This window comes from Enhydra lutris, unplaced genomic scaffold, assembly GCF_002288905.1.
Source record: "Enhydra lutris kenyoni isolate GAN:26980312 unplaced genomic scaffold, ASM228890v2 scaffoldscaffold54, whole genome shotgun sequence".
Classification (NCBI taxonomy): Eukaryota; Metazoa; Chordata; class Mammalia; order Carnivora; family Mustelidae; genus Enhydra; species Enhydra lutris.
Genome location: NW_019154138.1, coordinates 690,747 through 710,779, shown reverse-complemented (window position 1 = coordinate 710,779; position 20,033 = coordinate 690,747). Strand labels below are relative to the sequence as shown.

General features: G+C 34.6%; 1 protein-coding gene across 1 annotated transcript in view; it reads left to right on the top strand.

The window, feature by feature from the left end:
* Positions 1-20,033, top strand: part of LOC111157396 (integrin alpha FG-GAP repeat containing 1) — a 303,742-nt gene that overhangs the window by 251,072 nt on the left and 32,637 nt on the right. Inside the window, exon 14 of the mRNA XM_022518768.1 lies at positions 4,373-4,451. Coding sequence (XP_022374476.1) covers positions 4,373-4,451 — 79 coding nt within the window. The remainder of the gene's footprint in view (positions 1-4,372; positions 4,452-20,033) is intronic.

Below are 20,033 nucleotides of genomic sequence, written 5' to 3'. Positions count from 1 at the left end.
ACGCTTTGAATTATTTGGGAAATATTGGTTTACTGAGTTATGCAGATCTTCCCAATATTGACATGTTTCATTATATAATTTTTTTAAATCACACTTGTTATTATCACTGCTGATCTCATCAGAAAAGTTTTTAATATGTCAGGCTCACAGTGTGGGACACAGGTTTTCTATAATTCCAATTTTCATTTAGAAGCTCAAATTTTATCATTACCCACAAATACTATCAGTAATTTTCCTAAAAGTAACAGACTCACTTTGTTATTTTCAAGAAAATGTTGGGTAAATTGAAATACCCAAATCTGAATAACAGTAGTTTAGTGCCACTGCTGATTATCTGCACTTTTCACAGTGGGGTTTTGAGACCTCCAGGGTCCTTGCACCACACACTGAGAACTACTGTGTGGAGGAATTGAATCTGGATTTCTAGATTTTGTCTTTAAATATCAAAGTGGCCGGCGCATGGTGAGAAATGAACTGCAGCTTTAAGACTTATAATAGAGACATGCTGATAACTGATTTTCTAAATGAATATAAGACAAGAGAGAAAACTCGCCTAAGTAAATCTGTAAAATAAGATACCATGGATAATACTATGAAATTCTTCAAGTGTGAAATACAAAAAATAGTCAAGAATACATTTGGTAAAGTTCACTGAAAATACTGCTTATAGATCAAGATTCCAATCTTCCAGTACATAGACTGGACTATGGGTATTAAAGTAAATTTGAGGTTGTAACACAGTGATAAATATGGCTTCATAAATATTATTTCAAGCCTCACTAGAATGAGACAAGTTTAAAGAAACAAACGTAGGAGAGATGAAATAATTTCTTTTTTTTTTTAATCAATTTTTTTAATTTATTTTCAGCATAACAGTATTCATTGTTTTTGTACCACACCCAGTGCTCCATGCAATCCGTGCCCTCTCTAATACCCACCACCTGGTTCCCCCAACCTCCCCCCCCCCCCCCTCCTCCCACCCTTCACATTGTTTTTCAGAGTCCATAGTCTCTCATTGTTCACCTCCCCTTCCAATTCCCCCAACTCATAATTTCTATTAAAAAGTGTATACCCCATTAGCAATGTTTTTTGCTAAGCATGTGAAGCAACATTCAGTTGGTAGATATAAACTGGTATTACCACTTTAGAATAAAAAAAATGGTACTACTTGTGATGAGCACCTGTTGTATGGAAATGTTGAATCACTACATTATACACCTGAAACTAATATTGTACACTGTATGTTAGCAAACTGGAATTTAAGTTAAAATTTTAAAAAATAATAATGAAATAGCTACCTACCAACATGGAGGATAAAAAGAAAACAAAAAAACAGAAGGAACAATTGAATATCTTTTTAAAGAGTATTAGAGTCTCTAATTCCCTGCTTGCCTCAGCTCAGTGAATGACTTCCATGTCTTTTCTCACCCCAGCAGAAGTCTGGGGTTTCATTCCCTGGGAAGGTCGCTGAACTGCAGAATGCCAGAGACAACCTAACCCAAATCTTAACCCTACCTCTAACCCTAACCCTTAGGCCCTAACCTGTAAACCTAACCCGGTGCGAATGTCTCTGAACTGCAAGATATCAGGCACATGCCCTAACTCTGGCTCTAATTCTAACCCAATTTTGGGGGGCGGGGATGGGACATGGGGTGTGTGTGTGTGTGTGTGTGTGTGTGCGCGCGCACGCGTGCGCAATGAAATATTACTCAGCCATAAAAAATGAAATTGCTATTTGCAATGACATGGAGCTAAAGAGTATTATGGTAAGCGAAATAAGTCAGTCAGAAAAAGACAAATACCATATGATTTCACTCGCATGTGGAACTTAAGAAACAAAACAAAGGAGCAAAGTGTGGGGAAAGGGAATGGGAAAGGCAAATCGAGAATCCACACTCTTAACTGCAGAGAACAAGCTGATGGTTGCCAAAGCGGAGGTAGGTGGGGGGATGGATGAAACAGGTTTTGGGGATTAAGGAGTATACTTCTCATGTTGAGCACTGGGTGATGTATGGAAGTGTTCAATCACTATATTATATGCCGAAAACTAATATTACACTGTTAACTCACTGGAATTTGAATAGAAACTTTAAAAAATTGACACTACCTAGTACACTTGAACATACATACATATATATCCTTTGACTTTACAATTCTACTTCTGGGTACATAACTCCTGACAAACATTAGCACTTGTGCATCAGGTGACATACATGAGAATGCCATGTTTATCATGGCAAAAGAAAAATGGAAACAAGTGTCAATCAACAGTAGAATGAAAAATATTTATGCTATAATCATACAATGGCATACTCTGTAGCAATGAAAATGAACTATACAGCTACATGCTTACTCATGGATGTGTCTCAAAAAATCTATTTTAAAAAACAAGTCACAGAAAGATACATATAGTATGGTTCCACTTACATAAAAATTAAAATAGGCATAATCAAATATATTTTAACATTTTGCGTACATGATAAAACTGTACAGGAAAAAGAATAATTGTATGAAGAAGATAGTGTAACTTCTATGCAACTATCTGTAGTTGCCTTAAAACTGTTCATATCTAGGGGCACCTGGGTGGCTAAGTGGGTTAAAGCCTCTGCCTTTGGCTCAGGTCATGATCCTAGGGTCCTGGGATCGAGCCTCACATCGGGCTCCCTGCTCAGTGGGGAGCCTGCTTCCTCCTCTCTCTCTCTCTCTGCCTACTTGTGATCTCTGTCTGCCAAATAAATAAATAAAATCTTTAAAAAATAAAAATTAAAAAAATAAAACTTAAAAAAAAAACTGTTCATATCTAAAGAACAATGCTCTCTCTTGCCCATCTGCAAATCAGGGATAGAGATAAGGAATCTTGGTAATTCTCTCACTGAAGAAGTATGTTGTATAAAGTATAATATTCTTTGTTCACTGATAAGGTTGTTTTTATTATAAATTTGTGTGATACTCTTCATGAATCTTTATTCAGTTATATCTTGAGTAATTCCATTCTTAAAACAACCTGTTTTCTCATGGTCACTAAAAGCCCGTGGACTTAAAATGTTCTTAAAATATCAATCAGGTAATTGTCACAGCAATGAAATTAATTTAACTATCATTTCTAGCACATCATTAGACTATCTACATGTCTTTGTTAACTTTTCCCTACTTTATTTGGAAGAACAGTAGAATTTCTAATTCTGTGAAGTGTTCAAACAATTTCTTGACCATTTTGTCATCTAAGGATGCCCACTGCAGACATTAGTTTCTTTGTAACCCTATTTAATTAGCCTTGATATCTAAAGAGAATAAATCATTGTATCCATGTGTGAGGGATGCTCCAGAAATAAGGAACAATATACAAATTGGAGAAAAACTTCGCCATTGTAACTAGGCTCTGCCAATTATGTTTTCCTTAACTGTAAAATAAGTCTAGAGCAAAAGAGTAAATGTGGTGGAGTGACTTATTGATATTTTTCATTCCATTATAATTATTATGGTTGGATTTTTTTCATTTTGATATTTATTGGGAAAATGTAAACTATGTCCAATCCATCCCAGAAGGGAAGAGCAATGCTAGATTCTACGGAAATGTTATAATAAAATTCTTGTAGCTCTATTCTGGGTAGAACCAAAAGTATAAAGAAAATTTTGCTTAAAATACTCGCATTTAGGGCCACCTGGGTGGCTCAGTCATTAAGCAGCTGCCTTCAGCTCAGATCACAGTCTCAGGGTCCTACTTGCTCAAGAGCAAGGTGGGAAGTCTGCTTCTCCCTTTCCCACTCCTCCTGCTTGTATTCCCTCTCTCTTTCTATCTCTCTCTCTCTGTCAAATATATAAATAAAAAAATCTTTAAAAATTTTTAAAACTATTGGGGCACCTGGGTGGCTCAGTGGGTTAAAGCCTCTGCCTTCGGCTGAGGTCATGATCCCAGCATCCTGGGATCGAGCCCCGCATGGGGCTCTCTGCTCAGCAGGGAGCCTGCTTCCACCTCTCTCTCTCTATCTGCCTGCCTCTCTGCCTACTTGTGATCTCTGCCTGTCAAATAAATAAATAAAATCTTTTAAAAAATTTTTTTAAATATTCACATTTATGTGATAAAGAAGAGATAATAGTGGTTCTTAGAAATATATAATAAAATTAATGAACTTTGTAAATGCAATTAACAAATTATTTAAAGCTAATTGTATACATTTAAAGTGTTTTTACTAACAGAGGTTTTCTTTTTATTAGTTAACAGGTTATCTATTTATGGAAATGTTCTCTAAGTACTGCCAATTATTAATAATTATATATACAAGAATGTTTTACTTTATTTGTAATAGATTTTCCTGAAACTTCAAATGATTTGCTTACTTTCCTAGACTTTACTATTCCTTTTTTATTGCAGCCCTTTGGAGTAAATCAGCCTGGACCTTATATCATGTATACAACTGTAGATGCAAATGGATATCTGAAAAATGGTTCAGGTAAGACTAGATACAATACACAAAAACACCTTTAATCAATATATTGGCAAGGTAAGCTGAATGACAAAAATTATCATTATGTTTCACATGCTTTTTTTTTTTTAAAGATTTTATTTATTTATTTGTCAGAGAGAGAGAGGGAGAGAGAGCGAGCACAGGCAGACAGAATGGCAGGCAGAGGCAAAGGGAGAAGCAGGTTCCCTGACGAGCAAGGAGCCCATGTTTCACATGCTTTATAAAATCTTCACTTTTTCTATTATAGTCCCTGCATATCAGTAGATTACAAAAAGGTCCTCATGACAAATATATTAACATTCATTCCTCATATATCCTTATTGTGATGGAGCCAAATCATCATCCTTATTTTTCAGTTGAAGTAACAGAGAGATTTGGAGAAATTACCGAGTTATCTTGTGCAAAGTATGAAGTGGTAAATTAGTTAACAAAGCTATTTTTAGAAGTAAAAATTAGGAATCCAGTCTACGACTTAGACTAGTTTTAGCTTTTTCATATGTGGAATAGAAGCTAGAATGTTACATAGAGGCTTTTTAATAAGTGACTATAAAGAGAAACTTCTAGTTGTATACCTGAATAAATAATAAAGGGAAATGCAATCAAAACAAAAAAGAAATAAGACTAAACAAAGGATGTCTGCTTTTGACAGATAGCCAGCTGACTGAGATGAGGTCCAAATCACAGTAGATAGAACTGTTCTAATTTCAACTCTCTAAGTAAGAAAAGGAACCCTAACATATCAGTAGGCTTCTTTGAGATTCCTAGAGTCCTAATCATGAAGAAATATAAACAGTTACTGTTACTCCTCCACTTTTATGCACTAAGAAAAAAAAAAAAAAAAGAAAGAAAGAATTTATTATATGGCCATTCTCATTTTATATAATGGCCTAACATAAATATACCAGAGTGAATTTCCTTTTTAGCTAATTGTACACATTTAAGACTCTCAATCATAATACTGCTTCAGCACAGAAACACTCCATAAAACAAAAGCTGTTTAATTAAGTTCAAGAAGAAATTGACAGACACAACTAAAATCAAACACTTTAATACACCATTGTTAATCAAGGAAACTTAAATAAGGATAAGAGAATTTGAACAAGTTACTTATTTTTTTTTCTTTTTTTACTTATGTATGTTTTAATTCAGGTGCATATAAAGCTACAAAAAAGTTTATAGGACTGGCTGTTTTTATCTTTTATCGGTTAATTTTTTTTTAAGATTTTATTTATTTATTTGACAGACAGAGATCACAACTAGACAGAGATCACAACTAGGCAGAGAGGCTGACAGAGAGAGAGGGGGAAGCAGGCTCCCTGCTGAGCAGAGAGCCTGATGTGGAGCTGGATTCTAGGACCCTGGGTTCATGACCTGAGCCGAAGGCAGAGGCTTTAACCCACTGAGCCACCCAGGCCCCCCTACTGGTTAATTGTTTTTGAGTTTTAGATATAGATAATTCCACTGCCAAGTAAGGTGTTCCAGAACACAAGAAAAAAATATGAAGCCACTTATTTAACGAAATAAGCATAACTTTGGCAAGGCCAAAAATTCACTGGTCAATTATTAATGAAAAATGCTAACTAAAATACTAACAATTTTAATTCATCTATTTTTTGAAAGAATTGCTTATTTAACATCATCAAGTAGGTAGTTATCGCCGAATGCACTAATGGTTTAAAATGGGGGAAAATTCTTCAATATCCTAACAGTAGATCAAAAAAATTTAAAGACCCATCTTCCTCTTTTTTTTTTTTCATGCAGTGATATATAAATTTTTCCATGTCTGTTCATACAGGCAATTTATTTGGGGGTCATTTTGTATATTGATACAGTAACTACTCTGGACATGCCACTGTTATTTTTCTTTTCTCCAATATAATATTATAATATAACAGTAAAATCTTTGTACATATATTTTTGTGCAATTAAATGAATATTCTCCGTAGAAAAAAAGCTAGAAGGATATTCATCAAATTGTTAACATTTATCTTGGGGATGCAAGATATTAAGAGATTCACTACCTACTAGATACATTAATTACTTACTACTTTTAATCCTTTTAAATTTAATTTTTAAAAAAATAAATTTTACAACAAATGAAATTATTTTAAAATATTATTCTTAAATTAGATGTGGAAAATGTTTTTTAACTCTGTGAATGTTGATTCATTCAAAAATATATATTTAATGAATCTCTACTACAAACAGGCACTGATACCTGGTAGAATATCTTACTGTGTGCTAAAAAGTCATTCAGGAGGGCACCTGGGTGGCTCAGTTAGTTAAGCAACTGCCTTTGGCTCAGGTCATGATCCCAGAGTACTGGGATCGAGTCCCGCATCGGGCTCCCAGCTCCTTGGGGAGTCTACTTCACCCTCTAACCTTTTCCTCTCTCATGCTCTCTCTCACTGTCTCTCTCAAATAAATAAATAAAATCTTTAAAAAATAAATAAGTAAATAAAATAAAAATTTATTCAGTAATATTCAGTACCCGTTGCTGTTTTTAAGTGAATGTATATTTCCTTAGCATGATTTCTTTTAGTCTATTCCAAAATAGTAATGGAACATTGGGTCTGTTCTTACTAAATTAAATATTTAAGAGTAATTATATTTTTTCCTTGAATTGGGGAAGGAATTTATGGGCATAAAAGAAAGAGGAAAATATCTACAGAAAAGATAAATGCAGTTGAATGCATAAATCAAATGAGTGCATAAATTTTCATGGCAAAAAATCATAAAACTAAAAGGCATTAGCAATCTTGGAAACTCTAAATGTCCAGTAGAGAAATAATTAATAAATTATGCCATTTTATAATAATAATTTCCAGCCTATGACATATTTTAAAATAATTTTTGATTCAACAAACAGATAATTATGATATAATATTTTGCAGGGAGGCACATCCATGTGTATAATCCAAATTATATGTGTCTTTTTATAAGCTTGCCTATGTGTAGGAAAAATAGAAAAACAAAAATGACACACAGAAATGTTACCATGATTATCTCTTGGTGGTGGGATTTTCCTCTCTGTATTTTTTCATCTTTCCATTTTACTACACTGATCATATATTGCCTTTAAGAAAGTAAGTAATAGGGGCACCTGGGTGGCTCAGTGGGTTAAGCCTCTGCCTTAGGCTCAGGTCATGATCTCAGGATTGAGCCCCACATTGGGCTCTCTGCTCAGCAGGGAGCCTGCTTCCCTTCTCTCTGCCTGCCTCTCTGCCTACTTGTGATCTCTCTCTGTGTGTCAAATAAATAAAATCTTTTTAAAAAAAGAAAGAAATTAAGTAATAAATAATACTAAATATTTTAAATATTTCAAGCATGTGCTACATTTAATGCATAAATATATGTTCTAAATAGGGAAGTAGCACTTAATTCAATTGATTCAGGAAGTACTCTTATGAAACCCCCCCTCCAAATCTCAAAGGGTGAAAATTCCTTGTTTAAATGCTAAGCATGTTGAAGTCTACAGAAATATTGCTTGTTTAAACCATACATACCTTCCAACCCATCTAGTCCCACTAGAGAACTTTCTGCTGTAGAAAGAGAATGACCATATATATGTACTTGAGAAGCTGCAACCCTGGTTGTCCTATAAAGTAACTAAGGTCGGTACTTATTAGTGGGATAAAACTAATTTGGTGTGGCTTATGACAAGGACTTTTTATTTAATAGAATGAAATAGAACAATAGAAAATACCAGAGTATTTTCTCTGACCACATAGTAATGTTAAGTATTTATTGTCGGTGTAAAAAGTATGAAAGCCACAGCCAGAGACAATAATGTGCCTTAGAATTATTCAAAAAAAAGGCCTGCCTTAATCATACTTTTGCTTCCAGGGATCTTAGCATGGTTAATCAAATACTCTTTGATCTTTCTCCACTACCTAGCACTGTCTGAATAGCCAAATCTTGTTAAAGAGCTACATTACAGAGTACTCATTAATTTTTTAAATAACAATAGCTTCTCTACGAGATTACAAAAATTAAACTACATTTATCATGACAGTTTTAGGAGCTAAACAACTCTGGTTTGGAATCTAGGATTTTCTTTACTGGTCTTGTAAATTAGCCAGAGATCTGCAACGATCAAATTCCTTCAACAATATTTGATGAAAACTTAGTAGATTAGAGCATGGTAGCAAAATTGTATAAACTAATAAGTTGTTGGTCATTTGTGAATAATAGCATTATTAGACCTAAGATTTTTTTAACCCCTTAAATTACTTATTTAGTCCTGCTCTTTAAATCTAAAAGGAAATAACTTTCCCTTTAGTCCTCTGTGTTTACTATTTATTAACATGTCTGAGAAAAACATAAGTAACCCTCACCTTCTATGCACACTTCATCATATGCCTCAAATATAAGAGCAGTTAAAATGTATGTCATACTGACAGCAGAGCATCTCAGAGGGCAAAGAAGCATTTGTAATTACAAAATTCATATTGATGAATTCATATTCACATTAGATTATTATTCATATTCACATTATGTTATTGATGAAGATGATTTATTATAACACATAAGCACATTGCCTTTCTATAATGTTAATTTGTAACCCTTCAGATTTCTCCATTTGAACCAATAATTGTCACATCTTCCAATGTCAAAAACATTTTATCCTTTATGTTCATTTCTAACATATATATTTTCTGAAATTATCTTCAAAGTATAGTCATGTTCCATTTATCCACATGTAATTATCCGTAAAAGAATATTTTTAGTCCCAAATCATTTTATTTTAACCACTAATCACGTTTTAAATTGTCAAACTCATAGCTCAGCCAAAAATTTTAGTTTAAGCAATATTTAACTAAACTTACATTTTGTGTCAAAAATCATAATTCATAACAGAAAACGGAAAGAGTTGTTATGGCTTCCTGGAAATCCACAACATTATTCTCTGAAAGAATGAATTTTTGTAAGAAGAGTCATTCCCTTTCCTTAATCTCCCATCAACTAAAGATCTGATGGGAATAGCCAAGCTGACAGAGATAAGGAGGGGGACTTGCCTAGTGATGATGCTTTTCTTTCACCAGAATGAGAGAAAAGAAAGAGTGTGGGAAGATGTGGAATATCTATAAGCAATAACTGAAATACCCACTTGATAAAATTATAAAAATTGAGTGACTGAATGATGAAATACAGAGAATCTGTGAAACTGTAAGAAAGTTTGCAAATTATTCAACTGTTCAGCTATTAGAAATCCCATCTTTGAAAATGCAGATGAGTCAAAGTCATATTCTAGAAGAATCAAAAAAAAAAAAAACCATAAATTGTAGTGTCAACAAAAACAAAAGTTTTGCCTCCTGAAATTCTATCTACAAGCTGATTTCTAGTACAGTATTACAGTCGATACAGATCCTAATACCAAAGGAAAAACCACCTAACAGCTTTGGAAACAGAAAGTGGGAGAAAGAATATACTTTGTCTATTCTGTGGTCTTTGCTAGCAAATGTTTTGCCATCCCACAAGGTGTTGTAAGTAATCCAACAAACTATGTCTACTGTGCACATAGATTTGGTACAAAGGAGTTTGATTAAATTCTCATTCATTACTCAGTAATACCACTGATGTATTCCTTCTCATTGCTTTAGTCTTACTTAAAGACTTAACTATTTTCAATTTTCATGTTTTCCTCCAACCTCAGTTGTGCACAATACAAACCATGGAAAGCTACTATGTGCTGCAATAAAGGTTGAAATTCACAAATATATCATGTATACAATGCTGTAATATAGGAAATAATACACGTTGAACAAACTCAGGAATGAAATAAAGTTCTTGAGATGATTTTCTTACATATGCTTAAATAAAACATTGCCAGTGCAAGGAATTATTTACTATAAGTTGAGTCTAAAATTGAAATAGAAAACTGTTTGAAAACACTAGATTCTGCATCTTCTTAATTTTTCACCACTCCTTACCTTAAACTCAGTATCAGTTAAAATCAACTAAGTAAATTTAAAGAAGAGATGAGCTGATTTAATTATAAATATAACAATTTACTCAAGTATTTCCTTCTTTAGGCTAGCTCTACCTGACACAAATTCTAAATTGTTATTCTCTCATGAGCTTTTTCTGTTACTAGTCTGGACTTTCTAGACCATGAATACAACAGGAGAATTAAAGGCCACAAAAAACAAATACATGATATAGACCAGTAATGAGCTTGTACCCACTCAACATAATACCTCATAGCTCCCCATACTACTCCCACAAAGACCTAAGTCATGGATCAATATTTTCTCATCTTTCCATAATCTCTGACATTGCTCATTCCAAATTTAGATAACACTTATCTGAACAGTTTGTTCTCAGTAACATCAGAGATTAGCTTCTTTGACTATTGAAATCTCTTAGAAATCTTGTAGAAATTCATCTTTCTAAAGCACAAGTCTGGGGTACCTGGGTGGCTCAGTCATTAAGCATCTTAAGCTCAAGTCATGATCCCAGGGTCCTGGGATCAATCCCCACATTGGGCTCCCTGCTTGGCGGGAGGCCTGCTTCTCCCTCTCCCACTTCCCCTGCTTGTGTTCCCTCTCTCGCTGTGTCTCTCTCTATCAAATAAATAAAATCTTTTAAAAAATAGTAATAAATAAATAAAGCGCAAGTCTTTTTATATCCCTAAATAACTTCCTACTGCCTGAGTTGTTCATCCTACTTTCTTTTGTAATTGAGTGACAGGAAAAGAGTCTAGTGACCCAGTGATTCTAACACACTGCTTGATGTTTGTTCCTGAGGGACATCATCATTATCTTTTATGTCCTTAGAATTTGAGGATACGCCTAAGTAATAATAATAGCCAACAGTTATTAGTACTTATTCTGACCAGGCACTGTGCAGAGTATTGTACATGGATGGCCTCATTTATAACATTAGGTGGAAAATTTCCTGTCAGCTGTATATATTTCATCAAGTTTTTGAAACTTAAATACATGAGAATTTAAAAAGCACTCTAGTATCATAATAGTACATATATTGATACATAAGGAAGAATAGAAAATCTCAATTAAAACAAGGAAAATGTATGACCCTGACATTCTGCTCTTGCATTTCTTTCTTCCTTGATTTAATGAACATAGATTTCCATTTTCCTAGTACATTCTGAAGAAGATAATAGATAAACCTTGAAACTGTTAGACTTTCTAACATTCTTCATTTAAGACCAAAGAAATTACATTTTCAACAATTAAAACTACATTTAAATTCAGACATTTTAATTAAAGAATAAAATGATTAAATTAAAATGTATGAACAGATTGTTTTATTAAATGTATCATTTTGACTGTATTGCTCTTGGTATCCTTAAAGCTTGTCCATGTAAGCAGAAGTACTTTTTAAAGTTTTTTTTTTGGTTGTTTTTTTTTTTAAAGATTTTATTTATTTATTTGACAGAGAGATCACAAGTAGGCAGAGAGGCAGGCAGAGAGAGAGGAGGAAGCAGGCTCCCCGAGAGAGCAGAGAGCCCGATGCGGGGCTCGATCCCAGGACTCTGAGATCATGACCCGAGCCGAAGGCAGCGGCTTAACCCACTGAGCCACCCAGGCGCCCCCTTTTTAAAGTTTTTCAGTAATACATAATATAGCCAGTTTTACTGTACAAAACAGAAATAACAGTTTAGTTATATTCAAAGTTTAGAAACAAAATACTCACTCATTGGCTGAACACTAAGAACCGAATAGTATGCCCTGCCAAATGTTTTCATGTGGTTATTGTTATTCCTTTATGTTAAAGTAGGTAATAGGAAGTACTTATTCTTTAATCAATAAATATTTTAGAATTTCTTTTAGTGGTATCTGAATAATTTAATAGATTAGATAGAATGGGTGTTCATTATTAAAAGCTATATTATCTTTTTCACCTAAGAAGATATCACCTACTACACTCAAGTACTTTAAGGAAGGAGACATTAGTGGTCTGAAGGACTTCTTTGAATTGAAAACAGAAAGAAAACAATAACATGGGCAGACTTAGGCTTAGTTCTCAGATTCAATAACTAAATATTAAGAACAAAAAAGATACAGATTCAAACCTTGTAATGATTTTTTTATATGTCTGCTATTGCTTAACAAGCTAATTGATATTCTTTAATGTTCTTCTAGCATTAATTCTTCTCATTCTCTACCCTGGGAATGAGTAGTTATTTCAAAGGCTGCTATGCAGTTGTAACTATTAAATGAAATATAATAGAAAGCACTTAGATACAGGTATTGCCTCAGGCAGAAATCTTAAATCATGTGGCAGTGCTCAATAACAGAAACAAAAATAGTTCAAAATGGACTAAAACTTGGATAGATAATTCTCTTAAAAAATATATATATACCACTGATTGATAATACATGAAAAGGGGGCACCTGGCTAGCTCAGTCAGGCAGGAAGGGCATTGATGTGGTTGGGAGCTGAAAAAATGTGGAGGACTGTGGGAGGAAGGGACATAGCAGATTCAAAGAAGGGAAAGAAAGAGATCCTCAGACCAAGCACTCCAGGCATGGGGAACCCACATGAGGAATACTAATCCCCATAACATATGGCTTTGAAAACCAGAGGAGCATAATTTCATAAATTCTTGAAGTCAGCAGGCCTTAACATCTAGAAATTTAAAAATCAGCCAGTTCAGCTCTGGCAGAGCCAGAAGGGCAACGGGAAATTGAGTCTCCCTTGAAGAGAACACAAACAATCCAAGGAGATATAGCATAGAAGCAAGTTTGGAAAAATGCCAAAAGTATAAAGGAGGAAGATTTGTTTACTAATCTCAGAGCTTGAGCTGGAGGGGCAGGTCATGATCTCAGGATCATGGGATCAAGCCCCACATGGGGCTCTGTGCTCAGAAAAGAGTCGGCTTGATATACTTTCCCTCTGCGCCCCCCCCCCAGCTTATGGATACACTCACTCTCTGTCTCTCTCTGTCTCTCTCTCTCTCTCTCTCAAATAAATAAACAAATCTTAAGGTGACCCCTACCTCTGGGAGGAAAGATAACCACACATACCAGTGCAACTGCAGCCCAAGCAGTGGGCTGGAGCAGACAGGCTTTGACTACAGGCCCTACCTACCACCCAAAGCTTCTCAGGGGACAACACATGGAAAGTTCTGGGCAGTTTTCTGCTACTGAATCCCTGGCAAACCCCTGCTGTGACTCAACTCAAGCCCAAGGCAACCCCAAACTGATCCACTAACAACACAGGGATCAAAACCTGCGCAGAGGCAAAAAAAAAAACACTGAAAGACAACTGGACTGAAAGCAAATGTATCTCAGCTACAACAGTAGGGGGCACACAACACACACAGTAGTACACACCCCTGAAGTGCCAGCTTCTGGTGAACAAGGGACATTGCAGTTCAGGGCATTACAGGATTTCTTCTACATAAGGCCACTACTTTCAAGAGCAGATGTAACTGACTTTGCTAACGCATAAACACAGAGAATTGAACCAAATAAGGAGACAGAAGAATATGTCCCAGATGAAAAAACAGGACAAAAATCACGGCAAAAGACCTGAACAAAATGGAGATAAGTTATATGCCTCATAGATAATTTAAAGTAATGTCTTAAAGATACTCACTGAACTTGAGAAAAGAGTGGAGGACCTCAGTGAGACCCTTAACAAAGAGATTAAAAAAAAAAATGAAAAAGAACCAATCAAAAATGAAGAACTCAAGAACTGAAATGAAAAATACACTATATGGAATGAAAGAGAAGAAGAATGGATCAGTGACCTAGAGGACAGAGTAGTGGAAAGCAAGCAAGCTGAACAGGAGAGAGAAAAAATAATAATAATAAGTGAAAATAGACTTAGGGAATTCCGAGACATCACAAAGAGTAATAACATTCACAAAAGGAGAAGAGAAAGGAAAGGGGACAGAAAATGTATTTGAAGAAGTAATAGCTGAAAACTTCCTGAATCTGAGGAAAAAAGCAAATGCATATCCATAAGACAGAGTGCCCCCAACAAAATCAACCCAAGGACATCCCCACTAAGACATACAGTAGTTAAAATGGCAAAGAGTAGTTAAAAAGAGAGAATTTTAAAAGCACAAAGGGGAAAGAAAGTTACAAGGCAAACCACATAAGTCTATCAGCTGATTTTACAACAGAAATTTTGCAGGCCAAAAGGGAGTAGCATGATATATTAAAAGTGCTGAGAGAAAAATCCAGCAAGGGATTTCAAGACAAACGAAAGTTAAAGGAATTTATAATGACTAAACCAGCTCTACAACAAAATGTTAAAGGGTACTGTTTAAGTGGGAAGGAAAGTAGGAGTAAGAAAAGTAAAGGAAGCACAAAAGCTGTAAAATCAACTATATCTATAAAAATCAGCCAAAGGTTTTACAGAATAAAAGAATCTAGAGTATGCCACCATATACCTAAAACTTAGGGGGATAGGAGTAGAAAACGGATTCAAATGTAAGTGACCACTAACTTAATATAGTATGATACATACGAAAGGTGTTATAGACAAACCTAATGGTAACCACAAATCAAAAACCAGGGATATGCAAAAAAAAACACAGAGAAAGGAATCCAAGTATATCACTAAAGAAAACCAACAAACCATGAGAGAAGAGGGCAAGAGAAAAAAAGAACACAGAAGAACTGCAAGAACAACCATTAAACAAATAACAAAATAGCAATAAGTACGTACTTATCAATAATTAGTTTGAATGTAAATGGACTAAACGCTCCAAAAGACATAGGGTGACAGAAAGTATAAAAAAGCAAGACCCCCCCCCCAAAAAAAAGGCAAGACCCATCTAAATACTGCCTACAAGATACTCAATACAGACCTAAAGACGTGAAGATTGTAAGTGAAGGGATGGAAGAGCATTTATCATGCAAATGAAAGTGAAAATAAAGCCAGGGTAGCAATACTTATATCAGACAAAGCAGATTCAGAAAGATTGAAGTCATACCATGCATCTTTTCTAACCACAGCACTAGGAAACTGGAAATCGAGCACAAGAAAAATATCTAAAAGAACACAGATCCACGGAGGTTAAATAACATGCTAATAAACGATGAATGGGTCAACCAAGAAATAAAAGAGGAAATCAAAAAGACATGGAGAGAAATGAAAATGAAAACACAGCAGTTCAATCTTTGGATGCAGCGAAAACTCTTCTAAGAGGGAAGTTTATAGCAATACAGTCCTACCTCTAGAAACAAGAAAAATCTTAAAAAAACAACCCAGCATTAACATAGGAGCTAGAAAAAAAAGACAAAACCCAAAATTAGTAGAAGGAAAGAAATAATAAATATTAGAGCAGAATAAGAATAAGCAGAATAAGCAAAATAAAAACTAAAAATAAAATAGAACATCAATGAAAACCAGGAACTGGTACTTCAAAAAGATCAACAAAATGATAAGCATTTAGCCATACTCATCAAAAATAGAGAGGAGTGGGGACTCAAATAAACAAAATCAGAAATTAAAAAGAAATAATAACAAATACCACAGAAATACAAAGGATTATAATAGAATATTATGAAAAGTTATGTAACAAACTGGACAACCTAGAAGAAATAGATAAATTCCTAGGAACATATAACCTCCCAAATCTGAAAAAGGAAGATACAGAAAATTTGAACAGACCAATTACCAGCAATGAAATTGAATCAGTATTCAAAACTCGCAACAAACAGAATGCCATGAACAGAAAGCTTCACAGGTGAATTCTACCAAACATTTAAAGAAGAGTTAATCCTTGTTCTGAATCTATTCCCAAAAAAGAAGGGGTAGGGAAGCTTCAAAAATCATTCTATGAGGACAGGATTACCCTGACACCAAAACCAGATAAAGGCACTACAAAAAAAGAGATCTACAGTCCAATATCTTTAATGAACATAGATGCAAAAATCCTCAACAAAAGGGGTGCCTCAGTGGCTCAGTCAGTTAAGCATCTGCCTTTGGCTCAAGTCATGATCCAGGGCTCCTTTGATCAAGCCCCACATCAGGCTCCCTGTTCCATGGGAGGCCTGCTTCTCAATAAATAAATAATTTTTTTACTAAATTTTAAATCCTCAACAAAATATTAGTGAACTGAATCTAACAAGACATTAAAAAATCATAAACCACAATGAAGTGGTATCTATTCCTGTGGTCCAAGGATGTTTTAATATTCACAACTATATCAGTGTGACCCTTCACATCATCAAGGGAAAGAATAAAAACCATGTGGTCATTTCAGTAGATGCAGAAAAAGAATTTGACAAAGTACAACATCCATTCATGATAAAGGCCCTCAACAAAGTAGGGTTAGAGGGAGTATACCTCAACATAATAAAGGCCATATATGAACAACCTACAGTAAAGATCATACTCAGTGGGGGAAAAACAGAACCTTTTCCCCTAAGATCAGGAATAAGAAAAGTGTGTGCACTCTCCCCACTTTTATTCAACATAGTACTGGAAATTCTAGGCACACCAATAAGAAAAAGAAAGAAAAGCCATCCAAATTAGTAAGGAAGAAGTGAAATTTTCACTATTTGCAGATGACTTGATACTATATATAGAAAACCCTAAAGACTCCACCAAAAAAACTACTAAATTTGATAAATCAATTCAATAAGGTATCACAGTGCAGAATCAGTGTACAAAAATCTGTTGCATTTCCATTCACTAATAATGAAGTAGAAAGAGAAATCAAGAATACAATCCCGTTGGTGCCTGCGTGGCTTAGTGGGTTGAGTCCCTGCCTTCGGTTCAGGTCGTGATCCCAAGGTCCCAGGATAGAGCCCTGCATCAGGCTCTCTGCTCAGCGGGGAGCCTGCTTCCCCATCTCTCTCTGCCTGCCTCTCTGCCTAATTGTGATCTCTCTCTCTGTCAAATAAATGAATAAAATCTTTTTAAAAAATTACAATCCCGTTTATAATTTCACCAAAAATAATAAAATAGCTAGGAATAAATTTAAGGAGATAAAAGACCTGTACTCTGGAAACTATAAAACACTAGTGAAAGAAATTGGATATGACACAAACAAGTGGAAAGATAATCCGTGCTCATGGATTGGAAGAACCAATATTGTTAAAATGTCCATACTATCCAATGCATTCCACAGATTTAATGCAACCCTATCAAAATATCAACAGCATTTTTCACAGAACTACAACAAAGAATCCTAATATTTGGAATCACAAAAGATCCCAAATAGCCAAAGCAATCTTCAAAAAGAAGAATAAAACCGGAGGTATCACAATTCCAGATTTCAAGATAAACTACTTACTACAAACCTGTAGTGTTCTAAATAGTATGGTACTAGCACAAAAATAGACATATAAGCCAATGAAAGAAAATCCAGAGCCCAGAAATAAACCCACAATTATATGGTCAATTAATCTTCTACAAAGGCGGCAAGAATATGTAATGGGGAAGACAGTCTCTTCAACAAATGGTATTGAGAAAACTGGACAGCAACATGCAAAAGAATGAAACTGGACCACTTACTTACACTGTACACAAAAAGAAACTCAAATTGGATTAAGGACCTAAATTTGAGGCCTAAAACCAAAAAAATCCTAGAAGAGAGCATAGGCAGTAATTTCTGACGTTGGCCATAGCAACATTTTTCTTGCGATGTCTCTTGAGGCAAGGAAAACAAAAGCAAAAATAAACTATTTGACTATGTCAGAATAACTGCACAGCAAAGGAAACAGTCATCTGTGATGTGCATTTTACCACAAATAAAAATAAATATTAAAAGCCCTAAGAAAATATTTGAGGATCTTTCCGAGAAAACTTTGTTGTCACATTTAAAAATGTAATTGTTTAACACATAAATCTTTAGCCTTTTCATTCCCAGTAAAATGTTATCATGACTTTTGACAGCTAAAGCCTGTCAACCACACCTATACCAACCCTACCAAAGATTTACCCATACCAACCAGCTGCCATCACAAAAATTTCACAACTACTAATTTACGGTCTCGCAGAATGAAAGTCTGGCAGTCGTTAGTTCCCTTAGCCACTCCAGCAGGCACTTTAAAATTATGTTACTTTACAAATTCAGTCTTCTCTAAGGTATATATCATCATCTTTGTCCCCCTAAACCACTACAACTGAGAGTCAACAAATTCAATAATTTAGCTAATTGTACTTTGATAGCTTCTAGTTTGTTCACATTTGTTTATACTTCTATTACAGCTTTTTTATTTCTTTACTTTTTTGACTGTTCTTAAAGGAGGTATGCACACACTCATTGCTTATGCCAAGTAGTGTAAAAGTACAGTAAAGTTTAATGATAACTGACAGGGAGAGAAACAGCAGAGTGCTAGGTCCCCAGTCCTCTCACTGTCCTGCAGTAAGACAAACCTGAATCAACTGTAATGGGATGCACCATGGAGAATGCTCCAAGAGAAGATAAAATATCCAGGAAATGTATTTTATATAAATGTTAGAAGAAAATGAGGAATGTCTAGATGAAAAGAGAATTTCCTGGTTAAGGAAAATGACCTTGTTTGAAAGGAAGAGCTAAGAGCTGGAGCTGGAACTAAGCTTCAATTATTAGCTTGTCCTTTTATTGATCAAACTCAGACCTGCTGAGCCAGCTCCTTGCAGTCAAAAGTCAAAAGGTAGGAGAAAATGAACCCAGGACCATCCAGACTTGCCTCTCCTCTATCTTCCCCTTAAATTATAAGCTCTTCAATTTTCAAATATTTTCCTGATTCATCTTTCTGTTTGCAGTGCCAAAAGTGTCTGGCAAATAACATTATTATTTAGATAAGCAGATAGAAAGGGGGAATCCTAACTAAATATTCATGAGTTTTATAATATTTGTGAATTTTATAGACTATGTCAGAATTTCTCAAATGACCACTATTGACACTGTGGGCCACATAATTTTTTGTTGAGTGTTGTTCTGTTTATTATAGGATGCTTAGCAGCCTCTCTGGCCTCTATCCATTAGGTGCCACTACCACCCGCCAGTCATGACAATCAAAAATGTCTCCAAAGAACAACAAAGTGAGAAGAATAACACTTTTCAATTTAAAGCTATATTATAAAGTTATACTATACCATAAAAACCTATATTATAAAGTTATAATATACCATAATATAATACATATATTATATATATAATATACCATAAACCTATATTATAAAGTTATGATATACCATAAAGATGTGGTATATTATCGGATAATATACCATAAAAAAAACATAAAACTAGAAGAAAACAGGAAGAAAGCTTTGTCATGGGTCTTGGAAGTGATTTTTTGGGTATGACACCTAAAGTACAAGCAACAAGATTAAAATTAAACAAAAGTAGGACTGCATCAAACTAAAAAGCTTCTGCACATCAAAAGAAGTGACAACAAAATGAAAAGAATGGGAATGGGAAAAAAATATTTGCAAGCCATGTATCTGTTAAGATATCAGAATGGGAAAAAAATATTTGCAAACCATTTATCTGTTAAGGGGTTATTATCCAAATTATATAAAGAATAACAATAACAAATAACAATAACAAAATAACAAGTAGCCCAATTTAAATATGGACAATGAGCCTGAACAGACATTTTTCAAAAAAAACTATACTAATGGCCAACAGGTACATGACTAATC